We start from the raw sequence: 19,757 nt of genomic DNA, 5'->3' as shown, positions 1-19,757 counted from the left end.
TGAAACGCAATTACAACGTATAACATTGTTTTCACGAAAATACTCCTTACACAATATTTAAAGCGAGAACTACATTTACTTAGGTATTCTATATAAGGACTCTACAGTAAGGAAGGAACTCTTCTACACGTTACCAATTTAGCAGCGCAGTATAGCCAATGAAATGGTTGCCACACAGCAACGAAACAACTTGGAAATGTCTTTGTTTTTCCTCGATAAAGGCATTGTCTATTTATTTGTAAGTTATTCAATATATAAACTAAAACAACTTCAGACAATGCAAAACCACGCTTGGGAATTCTAACTGTTATTCTACTCACAGATTCCTGTAATACCTGAATTTCGTTTAAGCTTCCAAGCTTTCGACTCTCTTCTGGAGTCTTGGTCACGGAGGTTAAAAACAGGAAGAAAAAGAAGAGAAATTTGAAGGAATGTTTAACCTTCGTGACCAAGACTCCAGGGGACAGTCGAAAGGTTGAAGGCTTGAAGGAAATTCAGGAATTACAGGAATCTAGAACTAGAATAAAACAACTTCATTATCAGCATTAAAGCCATTATAAGACCATTAACAAACTCGCGCAGACTGCTGATTCCACACAATAATTCTATACAGAGTGGCTCAAAAGTAGGTATACAGTCTCGTACTGATCGGTCATGACATTTTATATCATTTACTTATCGTTATCCATACAGGTATTGACTTAGTTTCTTTCTTGTATGTTCTTAAATTTATTTTCACTTATATACCTTAAGCTCGGAACAAACCAAAGCAAATAAATTCATTATATTAATAAATTCAAATGTCATGCTTGATCGATGCTGGTCTGTATACCTACTTTTGGGCCACCCTGTACATATGGAAGGTACTTCCCACGCGGACGATATGTTTCGCCAGTCTTACATGTCTTGATCACCACACGATATTCGGCTACTACGTTGAAAATTGTGAAATATAAGAAGCGAAAATAACAATGTTAACAGTATGTTACAACTATAAAAAACATTTCAAACCATACGAACAGCTTTATTGTACTGAAGCAATCATGCAAATGCAAGATGCACATAAACAATCCACATAACATGCTTGAGATCATGCACAAACAAAAATGTTCATACCTCTATTTAAAATTGAACAGTCAAGTACTCAAATTCAGGCAATACAATCAGACAGGTACTAAAAATCTTGTTAATTGTATAAATATACTACAGAAAAAGATGACATTAGCGTCTTAAAAAAATCTACATCTTCAACATTTTAAATCACAATCTCACAAACGTTACACAAGTAATCACATGAATCATTGTAAAATATGTACAAATATGCTTCAAATTTCTGTCTGTCTGTTATACTCTGGCATCATCATGCATTCTTTAGTCCATAGTTTTATACCAAGGATTTTCCACCCATGCTTTCAATGTAATACATAGAGATTGTAGGAGTTGTCGTCTTCATGGTTAAGTAAATATCCCTTACTTTGGAAACACAATTTGTTTGTACATAAATTACTTTACAATGTAATCCTTCTTTGAGGTAACTTGCTTCTTCACACTATAAGAACTAAAAAGCCGTATTTCGGAGAAATACTAACAGATATATACAAGTGATTTTCTGCATAATCAAGGTTGCATGGTTTAAACAGGAAGTAAATAAATAAACAATTTACAACAACACACACCTAAAGAGTTTAAAAAATAAAGATTTATAACAACACACCTCTTAGTTCAATTGGTTGTTTGAGGTTTAGTGTCCCTTTTCAGCACTGAGGCTAAATGAGATATCGATTTACAGTTTAAGGTGGAACTCGAACCAGTGTATTGCATTCAAATTTCAAGGCTTTCTTTTGAAATAAGTATAGCAAAAAAACATACTCACTGAAGTATACACATGCAACAATCCGAGTGCAAATGTTTTAGTGACAAATTGTCGCCATTTTCAGTGTTTATTCCTTATTAAAAAAAAAAAAAAAACTTATAAACTATACAGGACGAAGTAATGTGGAAATATTAAGTTGTACACATATATATAACTTGCAGGCATTTTTTAATTTCAATTTTCAGTTTCGGTGATAAAAGGACAGCACAAGTTATAAAACTTGGAAATTTAAAAGCAAGATTCTAATAATACCTAATCATTATTTTTCCACAGTAAAGGTATACTATTTTTAAGTCCAGATAAAGGCAATGAGATAGTATTCGGTTATTAAGGCGGGAAAACTTTAATAATCATATACATTATTTTTACCCTGAAGGAGATTAATAAAAACATAATATAACTTTTCAAGCATTTTTTTTTTTTTTAATGCAGTGAAGAGTGCAGAAACGTTTGCATTCGGATTGCTATTTGGGTGATTAGGTGAGTAACTCTATATTTGTTATGATTATGCATCCTATTACTTCTCTTAATAATTTTGACTTGTGAAATATTTACTGGCCTATGTAAGACAAATGCAACGCATTTCTTTGCAGAAATAGCCCTACGGAAATGTATATATACGGCAAAAACAAAGTTTCATGTAGTAAAAAAAAAAAAAAAAAAAAAAAAAAAAAAAAAAAAACCTTTTTAATACAAAATTATGATTTTTTGTCAGTGTAGTAAAGCCATAAGCACCGGTACTGAATTTTCTGTATGCATAACATCTCAAACAAAATTCTCAATATGTTCCTTCTTTCCAGTTCGTATTAATTTATCGTTTCTCATGTATTCTTTAGAATCACCGAAAAAAAAAAAAATCATTCTACTATTGATTGGCTAGTTGCTGGCTTATTTAACTAGGTAGTAACATTTAGCTACGTTAGCTGAATGAGCTACAACCTGCCTTCAAACATGTCATGGATACAGAAAGACTCAGTTATCATTTCAAAACTCTCTAAGATGCCCACTTGCTTACGCAGGAAAAGTTTCTTGTGAATCAAAAGTGGCCAACTCAAACAGATTTTTTTTTTTTTTTTTTTTTTGTAATACTTATCACTTATAGATAGGTATTTATAAGCTTGGTACGACTGGAAAACCCAATACTCTAAGCAGCATCCTTGCACCAATCAACCTAGTCTCTAGGTGTGCGAAGTGTAAGATTTAAAGTTTAACAAGCTATATTGAAAAGTGGATACAGAAGTTTAACGCCCGTCTTACTAGAACAGGCAAAAGAACATTTTGTGACCCATAACTTGGCCATCACTGGTTTTATAAATAAGTTAACGTCCTCAGACAGAACCGTACATTCACACCCTATCGAATATAAAATTACATACATATATTCATGCTGTTATAATGGGCTTTCTAAATATCACAGAGTGACTAGTTCCTGTCTTTTAGTTTCCACATACACAACGTAAACTCTACTATTCTACAAACTAAAAGGTTTAGAACATAAAATTCATTTATACATGCTACCAAACTTAATGCACAGTACATAATTTACATACAAAATATGTAGCATCATTCATACATAGTTATGATAAACAAATAACTACAATGCAAGCAACAGCTGTAGAATGCATCTGCCATAATCAACACGATTTTTAGCAGTATTAGTGCTGAAAGTTTCCCTGTAAAATTAATGGAACTAATTTCTTTCTTTCTACATTGTATTAAATTTATACAGGACGCCAATTGAGACTGCAGGGTAGGAATGGGATGAAATTGAAGTCGAGGCAACTCCATCGACAAACTTTGGGAGGTGATTCCATATATGAAATGAAAGAAAAAAGAATGTGGAAGGAAACGGGAGTACTCCCAGAAAACCCACGGACACGATGTTGTCCACCACAAACTTACTTGACCGGGGATCAAACCAGGGACCTTATTGGAAAAAAATGAAACTCTAGTGATATCAATAGTCTTTTCATCAAAATGTGGCAATGTAGCTTGATTAAAAATTGCTTTGAAAGCTTTAGAGAAATAAACAACAGTATCACAAATAGTAATGAAATTGCTTTTACTTCTCGTAAATAATGCTTTGACTCGAAGAGTAAAACGTTGCCAAAGACCCATAACATTCAAGCCCTTATCATAGCGTGATACTAGTTTCTTTTCTATACCTACACTGTACTCGGTTGCCACCAATGTACTCAACCATGTATGTCAGCGTCTTTTAGTTCATCAGTAGTGGTAAAGTGCTCTCTAGAAACAAAGAATATTCGGCTTTAGCACACAGAATAGTCCATCTACGACTCTTCAACAGCGAAGAGGTACAGATGTGAACATAAACGCTATCAACTTGAAAGCTCTGAATGTATGAAATAACACTGAAAATCCTGCCAACTATGAAGTGCGGAGTTACTAAGTTTTTATTTCCCTTTGTACTGGCTCTTCCACTGCTGGTAAACCCAAAAGATTCTTTGAATATATTGGAGGCATCAGACTACAATGGTTGTATAGAAAAACTGGTATCATGGTATGCTACAGGCTTGAGTGTGTATGGCAGATGTTGAAAAGAAGTATGAGGTACGTGGTTTCTGTAGCATAAATCTATTTCACATACTATTTGTCGTTTGTGTTTGACACCAAAACGTATCTTTTTTTTTTTTCTGGATGACCCTCGTACTTTACCGATAGGGAGAGCTGAGCTGGTAAGACAGGAAGAAGCTGAAACGGACAAGGCTATTAATTACAGAATCCACTACCAAAAATACGCATTATTTGCAAGTAGTACCGGTATGTGCGCTACTGTAAGGATTGTTACTTTTTTTTTTTTTAACACAGCGTAAATGTATAAACAATTTGCGAATGGTGCAACTGGTGAATGAAAAGGTGAGACAGCTGTTGTTACTGTTATTGTTCTACTGAAGTCGTACAACTACCGACAGCAAGTAGCGGAGAGGAAAATGGTCAGGAAAAACAAAGTGGCTTTACTCTTTACAGAATTAGCAATTCAATCTTACAACATACGTTACAAAATAATACGTCTTCTTGTTTTCTTTTCATTTCAGGCATTACACAACATAGGGTCAGTTAAAATAATATTTCAAAAATACAATGAAGATGCTATACAAAAAGCTATAACTGCTGTGAGAGCAGCAAAACAGCTGATCTCAGGACACCAGCATCTACATTTGGTATCCTGAAAACTATTTTACTTGACAAGCTTAGTGGAAGGCGATAAACAAGTCGAAGAATGAAACCTAAAACAATTTTGTCCAATCAAGAAGAAAGGTTAGTTACCAAGTGGCTTATTGCTACTGTTGACATAGGATTCACAAGAAAAAAGGATGATTTGTTAAACACTGTTTAGAACATAGTGTCTACGTGATAAACGTAAGAAACTTTTTCGTGATAATAGTTCAGGAATGTGTTGGTGAAAAGCTTTTATCAGACGTCACCAAAGTGGTATCAAAGTTTCATCCTTACCTTAGTGAAACCTCAATTAGCGGGTTGGCTTGGTGGCTTGAAAGCATAGGCAATAGGTTGTCAGATTCGGGTTGGATGCGACTGGTGACGTTTTACGAATATGTTACTGATAACATGGTTAAAAGAAAAGAATATTATATTTTCAGATCTCTTTCTAGTGGATGGGTCCAAAATGCATTTTACCCTTCACATCAGTCAACTCTACGTAGAAAATAGCATCATTCTCTACCGTCTATATTCCGATTCAACCCACGTACTGCAGCCTGCAGATGTTGATGTATGGACTAGATGGAAGTAGGGAAGACTAAAGACAGAATGGAAGAAAATTGTGCGCGAGTAGCAAACTAAAAGTCCAACAAAAGTGCTCACTAAACACTATTTTGGTTCTCTTCTTTTCAAAGCAATAACAAAAATGGCTACTGTCAATTTTATGCAAAACTGCTTTCAGAAAATGTAGCATTTTTCCTTTCAAGTTAAATAATGTCGACTATATTACATGTATATCTTACAATAATCACATGACGCGTGAGGAAAACAGTGATGATCTCCAAGGAAGTAACAAAAATAAATAAATAAATTAGACCAAAAAAAAAAAAAAAACTGTGGGAATGTTTGAATAATTATTACTCAACTCCCAGATTGTACATTTTCCCAACAACAAATTAGATCTTTCATCTGTACAGTATTTAGGGAATGATTTACAGAAGGTATTCGGAAGAGAGTCAAAAATATGTTTAAAGGTTCCATCGTCGCTAAGCAGTTACGCGCCTTTGGCGTGGGAGTTTCAGGTTCGATTCCTTGTGGGAGCTCATGTGGTTCGAATTCCACGTTACGCTGTAGGTCCACGTCTCATATAGCCTCGCCGTTGAAAGAGACGCTAAAGTAAAAATCAAATCAAATTTATTTCAGAATCTAATAACAATGAAAGAGCACACAAGAGGTAAAACAGCAAGCCACCACACGACTAGTCCAATCTTGAACTTGTGCATGCAAAATGGCTGAGAACCAAAATTCATCTAAGGAGTGTCAGAATACATCTGAACTAAATGCACCTCCATTTCAGCAATATTTGTGGTGGCTTAAGAAGATTGTTCCTAAGAAAGAAAACAAAAGTTGTATGGGTGCTGTGCAGAAGGTTTCATTTACTCTTTCTCTCGATGAGTGCCGAAAATACTAGTGATAAGGAAAATGCTTGAAAAGAATCGTCAAAAGAAAGAAAGAAAGTAAGTAAGTTTCTTTTACAAGCAAATAAAATGCAACTAAGCAAGCAATCCAGACTACCAAAGAAGACTTGGCGAGAAAGAATAAACCTTAAAAGAAGCAAGGTGTACTGTATCTAATTCTCTGGCGTGAATTAGACAAAGAACACAGGGTTCAAGAAAATACCAGTTTCCTAGGATGCTCTACGATAGGGTGGATCGAAAAAAGTGAATTCTTTAGTATAGAATCCTAACTGTGGAAAAGTTGCGTATTCGCATGTTAATGAGGGTAAAATATTTATTTAAAAAAAAAAAAAAAAAAAAAAAAAAAAAAAAAAAAAAACTATATTTTATCTTTAGTTCGGGAAAGGTCCTAAAGTTTGAAAAATTTAACCAAAACACCACTATTTTCTTAACATTCAAATTTGAAAGATTAAGTTTTCCGAATTCTAATAGCATGAAAATACTTTGCTTTAGTTGCTTAATACTGGTAAAATATATATATATTTTAAATTATAGCAGTACATTTAGAGTTCGCGCCTATGCCCTAAAAGTTAGTGAATTTCGGAGAAAAATTTATTTTTTAAAAATAGTTTTGCAAACAGACGCATTCTTGTATTAAAAATACATAAAAGGTCATTCTTTTTCAGAGAGCGCTTTTATATACTCAAATTTAGGATGAAACATTAGCTTCCAGCACTTCGCCCCATCAGTGGATGGGAAGCTTGACATCTGAAAATATTTTATCGTTTATGGCAAACAAAATTCTGAGTTTGAATTAATAAAGTTTCCCTGTCGCATACAAACAGTGTAGTGATGTGTTAAATATATGATAAAAAGCGAGCGGACAAGATGGCAGAGATGGCTATATTAGAACAACATGACAATCTTTGATACCTAAATTACCTGTAGATCGGAAATCCGATTTCAAGATGACTCCCTTGAATGATAATGGTGAAACAACGTAATTTAACATGTCCTGAATGGTTGTGTAGCGCCTGAATGAAGCTTTAATTGTCACCTTAGCGTGATATCTGGGTCATTTTAGCAGGAATAATTTTGCGCAATGAGCGAAGAGCTGCAAGCTAATATTTTCATCTAAAATTTAAGTAAAATCATTCTTTAGAGAAAAAATGTCCTTGGGTATACATATTTTAGTACGAAAGTGCGTCTGTTTGTAAAACTTTTTCTTTTAAAAAAGAATCAATTGTTTATCAAAATTCACTAATTGTAGGCCATATACACGAACCCAATGTCAGCTATAATTTTAAAAAATATTTTTACCATCATTAAACAACCAAAATAACGTAACTTGATGGGATTAGAAATCGGAGAACTTTAAAATTTTAAAGTTAAAGTAATAATTGGATGTTTTTAGTCATTCTTTTCAAACTTTAGGTTCTTTGTACGAACGGAAGATAAAATATAGGAATTTTTTGAATATTTTCCCCATTTATTAGCATGGGAACACGCAACTTTCTGCACTATTAGAATTCGATATTCGAAAATTTGCTTTCTTCAACCTCATAAACTAAGAAAAGAAAGTCAGTACAACTCATCTCAGGCCCAACAGAACAGTGTTCCGAACATGGAAAGTTGTTAACTAGTTTACTTAATAATATGATTTTTTTTTTTTAAATAGAAGTCCTACGGTTATGCCCTTTAGAGTAAATGATTATGAAACAATTGATGGGAATGGGAATGTGGGAGGAAAAGGGAAAATGAATAGGAAACCCATGAACACAATGTGTTCACTACAAAATTATATGGCCAGGAATCGAATGAAGCACTCGTACCAGCGGCGAGCGCTCTACCACTGAGCAACAGTGTTACTTTAAATCCTACTATTGTAGTAACTAAACATAAAATTACAATTTTACATCAGGATGACTTCTACATAACTTACTTTGTAGAATTAAGAAAGCGGATTTACCAAATGTGTCGTGGTTTATTAGGATCCAATAAATGATTTGTTCACCTAAAGGTTTAGTTGAGAATGTTATTTTCTTCTAATACGCTAGTAAATATCGCATCTGAGTTGAAAATATAATTACAGTGAATCTCCAACAACCTATTAATATATAGGGCTTGGGCAAGTTTTTACTTTGACTCGGACAGTGACAGCAACCGATTCATCTGACCCGGTTCCCGGAGCAGTTTAGGAATCACATTGAAGTTGTTCCACCCGATCGTGACGTAATGTCACGTAGTATTATAATGGGGGTAAAGGTTTCTGCAGGGCTTCTAATCCCCTTCGCTCGCTCAGCTATGTTTCATAACGTAAATAAAAACTTTTTTTTTTTTTTTTTAAATCAATCAAGTTGTGTGTGAAAAGTGAACTCTATACCACGTAACAGCACCAAAGGCACAAACAATTTCAGGAAGTGACTGAACCTACAAAAACCGATTGAAATCACTGTCCGAGTCAAAGTAAAATCTTGCCATATATAGAAACTTTTTTGCATGAAGTGTAAATATTTTGAACTTGCTTTCTATGTAATACTTAGTTGAAGCATAACCGTAATTATATTCTCAAATGTGGTATTTACTGTTAGTGTACTGAAAGGAAGAAAACAGCGTGCCCAACTTGAACTCAGGTGGCTAAATTGTTTACACAATAATACAAGTGCAACACTCATCCACAGCAATCGCGTGAGAAAAAATATCCGCAGACGATTTCAATGTTCTGTCATCATTAGTGACATTTAAAATAACCCACATTGCACAGATATTAATTAAATAGCTTTTCATTAAATTTTCCTCAATTTTCTTAGTGTATATTTATTGAATGGTATGTCGACGTATATGTACAATTAATAAGGGATCCAAGAATTTAGATTGTTGAAACAGGCAAGCGAAACCAAATCTTTTTCTATTAGCAAAACAATTGTTAACAAACTAATTCTTCAAGCAACGTAGATTACTTTAAAATGATGAAGGCAAAGCATCCTTAAAATCGTCTGAGGACACTACTTGTGCACACTGAGCATTGCGCGCTGGTCTCTTTTATAATTAACCGGTTAAGTGCCGAAAAGTAGGTCCAGAAACGTGAAAAATACGTAAAAGTTATAAAAGAGGAAACGTAAATTTGTTATTTTTTTAATTAAATTCTTGCTAACAAAAGAACTGTAATGTGGTATTTTCAAGTGTTTAAGTTGCGCGTTTCGGTACTGTTTTGAGTGGAGGCATATTGATATCAGACATCATGGTGAAATGAAGAACTTAATTCCCAGCATTCGAAGATGATAGTTCCATGCGATGGACGTGACACTTTCAATGTGAGGTTTATAACAACCTATGTTGCTAAAGAAAAAAAGAGTTATCACGTTTAGTGAAGCGGTATGGATTATTGAAACTCAGCAAAAAGTGTGGCAAATGTAGGAAAGCACTGAGAAAAAAGAAATAAAGGAACAGTTCATTTTCAATTGTGAACATTGTGTTAACAATGCGAGATGTCACTGGCAAACGTCGGCAGTGAAAGATATTTTTTTTTTTTTTTCGAAGACAAACTTGTCGATAGGGAAGTTCTTAATATTTATAGTGTATTGGCACAAACTTAGAAGAAAAGATACACCTAACATTTATATCAACATACTTGTTTACGCACACACTCATCATCGCTGGCGCGCCTTATTCCTATGGACATACCCTCTCGCCAGCACTCAGATCTGGCCGCTGCAATCCTGCTCTGACTCAGACAGCATTCGTGCTCTTTAGTGGCCACTTAGCACAGATTATTTCTATTACACTGCACTTTCAATGGCATATTTCCGAACGTAGTATTTAGACGCAAAACGGTAAAAGTCCTCTTAAAGTGAATTTGCACCAAGGAATTGTTCAAGAACACTTTCTAAGGCAATGACAATGAATTTCCTCGTGACAAAGATTTCACGTTTTTCAGCCTGAAAATATTGGACCTACTCTGCGGCACAAAGGCCTTATTAAATATGCATCCTATCGTTTCATTAGGAAAGTTTACTCATTGAACAAATTAATGATTATTATAAATTAAGGATATTTGAAGCATTTTGCATGAAAATTCACCAACTGAGAAAGTCGATTATGTTCTCTAAAACCGCATGCGAATTCAAATCTAACACGACGTATTTGGTAAATCCGATTTCTAACTTTAACAATATGCGTCAATTACAGAATTATTAATTCACAGAACCTACCTCAGAAGTTTAAACTGACAACAGTGAATATATCAGAACAATTTCCAGCTTATGGACTAACCAAACTTTAATCTTTCTATTTCTGCGAGTACAACGTCACCTACATTAACGCGCTTTCCATTCTTTAGGATATCATTGTAGTAGATTAAATGGCAAAAATCGCAAGTCCTTGCATCGTTCTGAAGGATATGAAGCAAAGTTTTGTAAAACACAAAGATCAATTCTTCTTTATGTTCCTTTGCAAACCGCAATCGAGCAGCCGCATTTTCATATATATTGTACAATGTTAACAATGGTGTAGCACCTTCTACAACAGCATAGATGTACTCTCGACCAAACTTGCTTGGATCACACTTAATTTTGTACACTGTATTTCCTCCATATGAACGTCCCACTACACCTCCTCTATTTAAAATGACTGGATCTAGTCTTTTCTTTGTTAACGCTTGCATTCTATCCTCCGACAATTCTTTCAAATTTCCCGGCAAATAAGCTGATCTTGGTATTAAAATGAAGAGTTTCTTAATCGGGAATGAATCATCATCCAACTCTTCTTCGTTTTGAAATTTCTCGATTCTTTCCTTTAGATTTTTTGAGTTTCCATATCCGTGGTTTGGTAAAATTAAATTCAAATATCCATAATAAAATCCGTAGGCCATACCACTACCGTAATGTACACCTTCCATTTGTTCAAGAAAGATCGATTCGGTGAGTAAACTCTGATGTGACTGCAATAAAGAATGAAAGGAAACACACAACACTAAAACGATTAAATGAGTTCTACAGTCAATGGACTGGATCTTCTCAGAACTATAACTGTTTGCGTCAAAATATGCCACAAATAAAAATGCAGTCAGTAGAAGTAACCACGTTGTACGGGGATTAAATGAAAACGCCCTTTTTAGCATCGCCCACTTATCATTACCATATCGCGTTTCAACATGTCTTATCTCCTCCACCAATAAGGTGCACCTGTACAAAATTTGACCTCCAAATAAGGCACTGTTTACAATAATAAAAGAAATCACCATATCATGAACATCAATTAGAGTTCCCACATACGGTAGGAGTATAAATACTATGAGAATAATCACACCCATACACACCACAGAGTTGGATGTATTTCTGTCTTTAAGGGTATTTTGCGCGCCTTTGGTATGAATACTTGAACTAGACATTCGGCCATAAAATACTAGTACCCATCAGTTTCTAGTACAAGGAACATTTCGATCACAAACTATTCACATTTCTTGACACTGACATAATCTGCTTGATATACTGCATCACTTGGTTCAAAAGAAGTAAATAACTCATTACGTTCTACAGTTGTATTTTCTTGCTTTTTCACTGTAATTACAAAAAAACATTTTAACTCGTTTCAAAAAATAAGTATCCTATTTTTCTCAACACTTTCACATTCTTCATTTTCTTCTTCTTCTTCTTCTCCAGAACCACTAACGGTTAAATATGCTCCTCGAACATAGCTTATGTAGGCTAAAAATATAAATTTGTCTTATGTATACCTCACAAAGAGGACTTTGGAAATGAAAAACTAAATTGTCCAAAGGTAAAGGTCACAATCATATATAGAAAACATGAAAACTGGAAAAAGGCCAAAATCGGGAGAGAAGTGAGGAAAATGAGAAGCGTATAACAAAAAATGAAAAGAAAATGTAAAGGTAAAAAGCGGATGTATGAATAAGTAAATGTACAAAGGAGAGAGATGGAAGTGTACTGTATATTAGGGTGGTCTGAAAAAACACTTTTTTCGAAATTGGCTTATGGCTAGTGCTATTTTGGGGGGGGGGCGAAATTTGCTTAACATAAACAAAATGTGCATAGACGTCTTTATTACGTTTCTTGTTCTGATGAACATAAAGCGCATTCACTTTGGCAACTCGTAAGGCTTATAATGCTTCTTCTGCAGCTCTTATTTTCAAAAATAAACAAAAAACACTTTTTCGAGAATTGCCCTGAACTCACCACAGGGAGGTGGCTTCAGGTCGAGTTCCGCCCTTCCATCCACCCTTACATAAAGTTAATTGCATATATTGGTTTACTGTGCAATGTTCAACCAGTTACTATGTTTCTATACAGTAGTTTTATACTGTGCCTTAGTGGAAAATCGGGAATGTGCTCAGAAGATTTAAGTGTTGCCAAAGCAAATCTATGGCGCTCTTCTTTGTCACACACACTGACGCTACTGCCTTCGTCACTATTTTCAGATTTCTTTGGCTGCATGTGTACGAACAAGGAAACAAGTCATATCTTCTCCTGGTTAAGATGCTGAGTTAATGTTTTCTTGTACTTGTTTCACCCTTAAGTGTCGTATCAATGGTGGTTCAGACAGTTGGCACTTACATGTTAGACCAATCAATCATATCAACGTAGTTGCCTGTGTCAACCACAATTTCCGGAACTATGACTTCTCGGATAACATTAGGAAATGAAATCTTTGAGTTTTATTTCCCATGGTTATGCCAGTGAGGCTAAAGAAGACGGTGAAGATGAGAAATGAATGAAATGGTGGAATGAAGAAAGTGGCAGGAAACGGGAGAACCCAAGAAAACCCACGATAACATTAGGAGATGAAGAACTTAAAGATCGTGCTTTTAGAATTCTCCTCCAACCAAGTATCCTTACGTTTGAGTCGTTATCAGAAATCATTGTCAGAGGAAGGTTTTCCGGGTGGGCAAACCAGACGTTTCTCTTCAACACAAGATCGATTATTTTTCTGTACTTGTAGCCCATGCAGCGGGAAGCAGACAAAAGAAACCATAGGTGTCGGCCACCTTCAACGCACGATTTTTTTTTTTTTTTGGATACAAAACCAAAGAGGAGTATACACGTTCATAATGTACTGGACGAATGCCTGCAATGTACAGATGTATTCTCCGTTGCAATGTACAGACATAATATTCTATTAGCAGTTGTCAGCTACTTACTAGCATGATGTAACTTCCCAGGATGCCTCTTAGCCAGTCCAGTGTCGCAATTGCCAGTTGAAACAGCTTTACAGATGCAGAGAAGATACTTTTGGTCGGAGGTTAGGTTCTCCTCTGGTAAGTCGGTAGTCCAAGACTTAAGTGATGATGCAGCTTTTTTTTCTGCAAATGTTTCATCTGTTTTCTTTCTCTCTAAGAACTTTGAGTCAATCACTTTTTCCTTACAATCAGCAGAAACAAGACCTACATCTTCCAAAAGAGATGAAGCTAGAAGAGCTGCTTTTCATTTAGAAATTTGGATCCTGTAAATCGTACTACCAAAGTTAGGAAGTTTCAGTCTCATTTGCTGGAAAGGTTCTGTGGACGTCTTTTGTATTTTCTGGGGAGGACAGTAGTACCCTTTTTCTGAGTCCAAGGTTTCCTTTGTCCCAGTTTCAGTTTCATTTGGAACAAATCAACGGTAAAACTTGAGACATCACCAACTTAATGTTTTTCCTTTGATTTAGACCTCTCTTTGTTACGACGAATCTGGTTTTGTCGACATTTAGTTTCTCTTTCGAACATTTCTTTGGAAAGGTTTCGACACTTAGTATTTTCAGGAAAGGAACCGAATTGTTTTTCCACAATTGCAATGAACAAGTGGATTGACATATTTGCACTCTGCAGTATCAAACAAAGTAATACTAGCCATCTTCTGACAATCAGCCAGCTTAAAAGCACTCAATGTCCTCTTCAACGACTTTTGAAGCTGACAAATGTTTGAATGATAATCCAATATTCGAGCTATGGTAATTTGTTCTCTTAAGATAGCATCTTCTTCAATCGAAGCCTTATTCCAAATGTGGGTTACTATCCGGCCAATTGATTTAGCTATTTCTTTGACAAATGGATCCTTCTGAATATTGAGCTCTCATCTAATGTCTCTCTCCCACAAAAATTGTTTTAAGACAGATGAAATTATTGGCAATTGGACTTCACTAAGTTTCTGTGATATTCCAATGCCGAAGTAAATTAGACTCGCCCTTTGTGTTTTTCTTCGGATAACAATTTCTTTAAAATAACATGGTGACGCAATTGTTAAAAAACATTGTGCTAGAAGTGAAAAGTTGTTCAGATAAGTTATTGTCTGTGAGTTCAAAGCTAAGCCCTCTGGCCTGAGCAATGTAACGAATTATTGAATATTGATAATCCCACTTCCAGAACAAATTATATTTTTAACGTATTTCAAAGCTCTTTATTTCAATTCAAAATGCATATCGGATATGCACAATTTAGCCTAGTTTTCTCATATTTTGACTTAAGCTTATAGATAAGATTCGGGCAAAGAGGTCCGGCAACGGCCAGTATTATTAGAAATATTATTTGTAGCATTTTTTATATCGTTTAGATATGATCTACATGCAAAATACCATCAATAGATAAAATACTATATATATATATATATTCAATTCTTTTAAACTTTAGTACCGATGCGGCACCTCAAGACTTTCACCGATCGAGTTCAAATTTTGCACACTTCTTATTAACCAATTTCACCAAAAATTAGCACTAGCCGTAAGCCATTTTCGAAAAAAGTGTTTTTCGATCCACCCTACTGTATATGTGAAGAAGGGTCCACTTTACCCCTTCCTCTATACAGCACATTAGGAACTGGATGTGCACTTGAAAGTTGTCAATGGCAAATTCCCATTTTCCTTGCTCCAAGATTATTACCAGTGTTGTCTATAGATAATTGTGCTATTCAGCCGGTTCGCACCGGTTCACTAGAACCGATTGTTAAAATATTTCGAGTTTGCAAAACCGTTTCTTATAGCCAGACATAACAGCAGTTTTACCCAGGAATAGTCAATTTTAGTTTAAATAGCTTATTTTTGGTTTTAGAAATTCTTACAGCTAGTGTTAAGCATATGCCGCCTTATGCAGAGTCGTTTTGATGTATGATTAGCGTCATACTAAACGCCTGACTACTGCAGGAAACATGTTAGTCGAACTATTTAGTATGACATTAATCACGCTTCAGAACGACTCTACATAAGGCCCATGATCTCTCAGAACAAAATATAACCGTTTATTTCTTAATCTCAAATGCTCAGATACAGGCCCGTATCCAGGGGGGACTAGGGGGGGGCCTAAATTTTCGCTGGCCCGCCCTAAAATTTTCACGGTAGGTTTGCAAATGCACTATAATATGGTGATGAACTATAAATAGTTGGATTGGGCCCCCCTAACTTCAGCCGCCCCCCCCTACATTTTTGGGCTGGCTACCGGCCTGCTCAGATATCAAGATTGAGAACTGGAATTACATGAGTTAGTGCTGAGGATTATTTATATTTGAAACACATTCATACCATTAAGAACAATTTATCGATCCTTCCAGCGGGAACTTATATGGTTCGGATCCCAAGTTAAACAGTACGTCCGAGTCTTATATAGCCTCGCTGCTGAAGGACACTAATTTCAAATCAAATTATCGATCCACTGCTCGATGAAGATCTTTCCAATAATTTCTAACAATCATCTAATTCATTTCCAAGATATTTACAGTGTATTTAGTCACACTACCTTGAATTAGGATGCTGTGAATGTCTCTGCTTGTCACTTGTGGTATGTATATAATAAAAAGTGCTTAAAATATCTCTCTCTTTCTCTCGCTATATATATATATATATATATATATATATATATATATATATATATATATATATATAAACCGGTTGTTAAAAAAATAGAGTAACACAACTGCTACACTGCTAATAGATGCCATTAAAATATAATTACAGTCAAAACTCCTTATTCGCAGGTTTACGTTCCATAAGTATGCCGCGAATAAACTATGTCAAGACAAAATAGCCACTCTAAAAAATTTATCTAACAATCTCAATCGTTTGCGCCAAATTGTGTCGCTTAAATTCTCATTTGTGCTATCAACTGGAATAAATAATAAACGAAATGAAGTGGCGATGTTGACTTGATAGTTAAGTGAGAATCACCACAAAGCAAAATATTTTTAAACTAACTTCAAATTACATATAATCAGTTGTACTACGTTTGTGCTGGATTGTGCTATTGAGATTTTTCAACTTTCTTACCAATAATCAGAATGCTAATCAACAAATAGGTGGCGATGCTGTCTTGACATCAAGTGAAAACTGCCATTACGTAAAATATATATCTTAAACGTTTAAAACTTGTTTCTTACCTCACAGAAGGCGCAACCTTCTATCGGTTGCTGGCTCTTCTCTGGTATAGGGAACAAAATACTTACAGTGCATCTCTTTCTCTGTGCTGAGTTGGGCTGCCCTTCCCTGCTCCTGTTCTGAGAGGGATAGTGCAACTAAGCTCGTGGACCTTATCTAGGACAACACGTGCTAAGTTATCGTTTTCAGATCTTGGCTTGAGCTACCTGCAGCCCCTATCCTAACGGTGTTCCCTTTACCTATATAACCATATTAACTTGTGCGGTGCACACTCCCTAGCACCATACATAAGCTACCGAGATTAGTTTAAGGTCCCATCCCAAACCATTGGTGGATGCCAAACGCGATCCTCGAAGCAATCGACGTACCCGATAGTTCTCGGAGGGTAGTTTAGTCATAAGACAAGCGTTCCCAGATCTCACTCTACTACCTATATTCGAAAGCCGGAAGAATCGGAACCAATGCAGACGGCCGTTGGGGATATTAGCACGTGTATTGCTGGGTTACAACAGTCATACGCAGCCACCCTTGATCGGCCTAAATTGCATTCATTTCTTCTTACTAGCTTCAACCCAAAGTACAGTAACATCCGCCATATCTTTAACCAGATCATCAAATATCTTCCACTAGCCAGTGCCCAGCAGATAGTTTTCACCAAGGGCGGTGTTATTAATAATCAGAGGACTAAAACTTTGGCATCACTCTCCGTAATAGAGCAAGTTACGAGATTTTGGACAAACTGCACAACTGTCTAAGCTTCCTGACAAAATTAAGTAAACTCATCCGTTTTCGAGAACACCAATGATGCCCTGTAGTTATTTTTGGAATAAGTGATGATGAGATACTTGAGGAGTTAAAGGCTGAGGTAATCGAAATGGCCAAATGTATACGCATCAGAAATAATAATGGTGCAACGTATATGGTACGTATTTTGACCACTTCTCAATCCTCTGTTGATGCCTTGTCACAGGACGGTGTATATTTAAAAAACGTCATATAGTGGAACCATCACGAACAAGCCTCTCTCTTCTAATTAGAAGTGAAAACTGCTAGGTTTACAACCAACATATAACAGCTAAGTGTCCGAATGTCGTAAAATGTGGCTATTATGCTGGCAACTACGATACTAAAGAATGTCCTAATATACAAAAACTACCTCTGTGCTCGACGTGTTCCAGTGGCAAGCACCCAACATGTAGCTACAAATGTAAAGGCAAACTGGCACCAACTTCCGATCACTCTAAGATGACGGTTCCGCTCCGTACAATAGATTCTAACTTCTCGAAACTTCCTTCGTTACATTACGCTCAACCTACAAAATATTTTCCCTCCAACGCCAACTTATAGTAGATCATGTTGCAGCAGCCTCCACTATATTTTCAGTTAATTTGTATGCTACATATTCTGGACCGTATGTTCATTTCCACATTGTTCCCAAAGACACTGCTGTTTAACTCAATAATGTTGGGTATGAATATGGCTCTTGTACTCTTTTTCTGAACATTCACTCTTTAGTTCACAACGAATACTATTTACGCAGTTACTGCTTGAGGAAAACATGAATCTCTCACTACTAAATGAGACTGCACTCTAAAATCCTACTTTTGTCCGTTTTCCTCGATATCAGTTTCTTCGCAGTGATTACGCAGACAATAAGCACGGGTTCAAGGTGGTGGTGCAATCGGAGTACATAATGAACTTGCTTATAGATGCAACTCTGCAAGCATATACAGTTACCGGAACACCTAGTGGCAACAATTTATCTTCCTCTTCTTATATTAACAATAGCTACAATATATGTTCGACCAAGGCATATAATTTCTCTTGCCTTTTTCACCTACTTGTTTCATCATTTTCCACATCTTTTCAAACTAGCAGACGTCAATATTCACAGTCGTTCTATACCCGTGATAAAGCTGATTTTGACTCGGGCTCGGGAAATCACCTCCTATGACATACAGCTATCATCAAACGGAAACGTAGTACTGTCCCGATCTTTGACCAAATATTTTATAGACTACTTAAGCAATGTCATTTTTTCCATATTTCTAGCAACGCTATGTACATTTATCCTACGAACTGGTTTGTATAATCTCGATTGGAAAATATTTAAAGCCTGTGTTTCTGAAATCAAACAAACCGCCACATTCAGTACAATCATATTGTCCAATCCAGTTAACTTTTACATTGGGTAAAAGTATTTGAAAAAATATTCGTATCACGTTTACACCTGCACATCACTGATCGACAACTTTTACCTCTCTATCAAACTAGATTTCGACCTCATTATAACATAAATGATCAACTACTTTGCCTAACTACCATTGCTACCAATCACTATAATAAATCTCTCCCGTTCTGTTTCGTTTTTATAGATTTGGAGAAAGATTTTGATCAGATTTGGCATTATGGATTATTTTATAAACTACTTAAACTGGATCTTCCTGTCTCCTACCTCCGAGTCATATTTTCTTTGATACTCAATCGAAGAGCCTACGTCAGCATAAACATCGCATCCAGTCTTCTCGTACGCAAGAATACCTCAAGGTTCGAGTTTATCTCCTCTTCTATACATATCTTATGCTTCTGATTTACCGTCTCCATCACCAAACATTTATCTCTTTCTATATGCTGATACAGCTGTTTTGACATTGGGAAACACGATACAGCAAATTAGTACAAACTTACAGACTACAATTAGTAACTTTCTTAATTGGTGAAGTAAATGAAGACATTGAATTAATGAAGATAAAACACAAACACTTGTTATTTTACCTCCTACATGCCATAGCAAAGTTCCAATAAAACCCAAATTTACTATAAAAACGAGTGAAAGACTACCTTCTTCAGCCAGCTACAACTATAACATATTTAGGAATCATTTTTGGCGATAA

At 35.6% G+C, this 19,757-nt stretch overlaps 1 protein-coding gene across 2 annotated transcripts in view; it reads right to left on the bottom strand.

Moving 5' to 3' along the window:
* The window catches only part of LOC145675507 (stimulator of interferon genes protein-like), a 34,060-nt gene extending 21,880 nt beyond the window's left edge, over positions 1 to 12,180 (bottom strand). The window contains exon 1 of one of the 2 annotated variants that reach the window (XR_014129137.1): positions 10,722 to 12,180. Coding sequence is in view for 1 of the 2 variants with exons in the window: in XM_081745958.1 (XP_081602084.1) it covers positions 10,778 to 11,899 (1,122 nt within the window). In the remaining variant the exon portion in view is untranslated. Of the gene's footprint in view, positions 1 to 1,008 lie in introns of those variants that run through there. The other variant, XM_081745958.1, reaches the window with a different exon arrangement.
* Between the last annotated feature and the right edge of the window lie 7,577 nt (positions 12,181 to 19,757).

The sequence above is a fragment of the Thermobia domestica genome, chromosome 18 (genome assembly GCF_964235325.1).
Source record: "Thermobia domestica chromosome 18, izTheDome1.hap1.1, whole genome shotgun sequence".
Classification (NCBI taxonomy): Eukaryota; Metazoa; Arthropoda; class Insecta; order Zygentoma; family Lepismatidae; genus Thermobia; species Thermobia domestica.
This window is presented reverse-complemented; position numbering and strand designations above follow the sequence as displayed.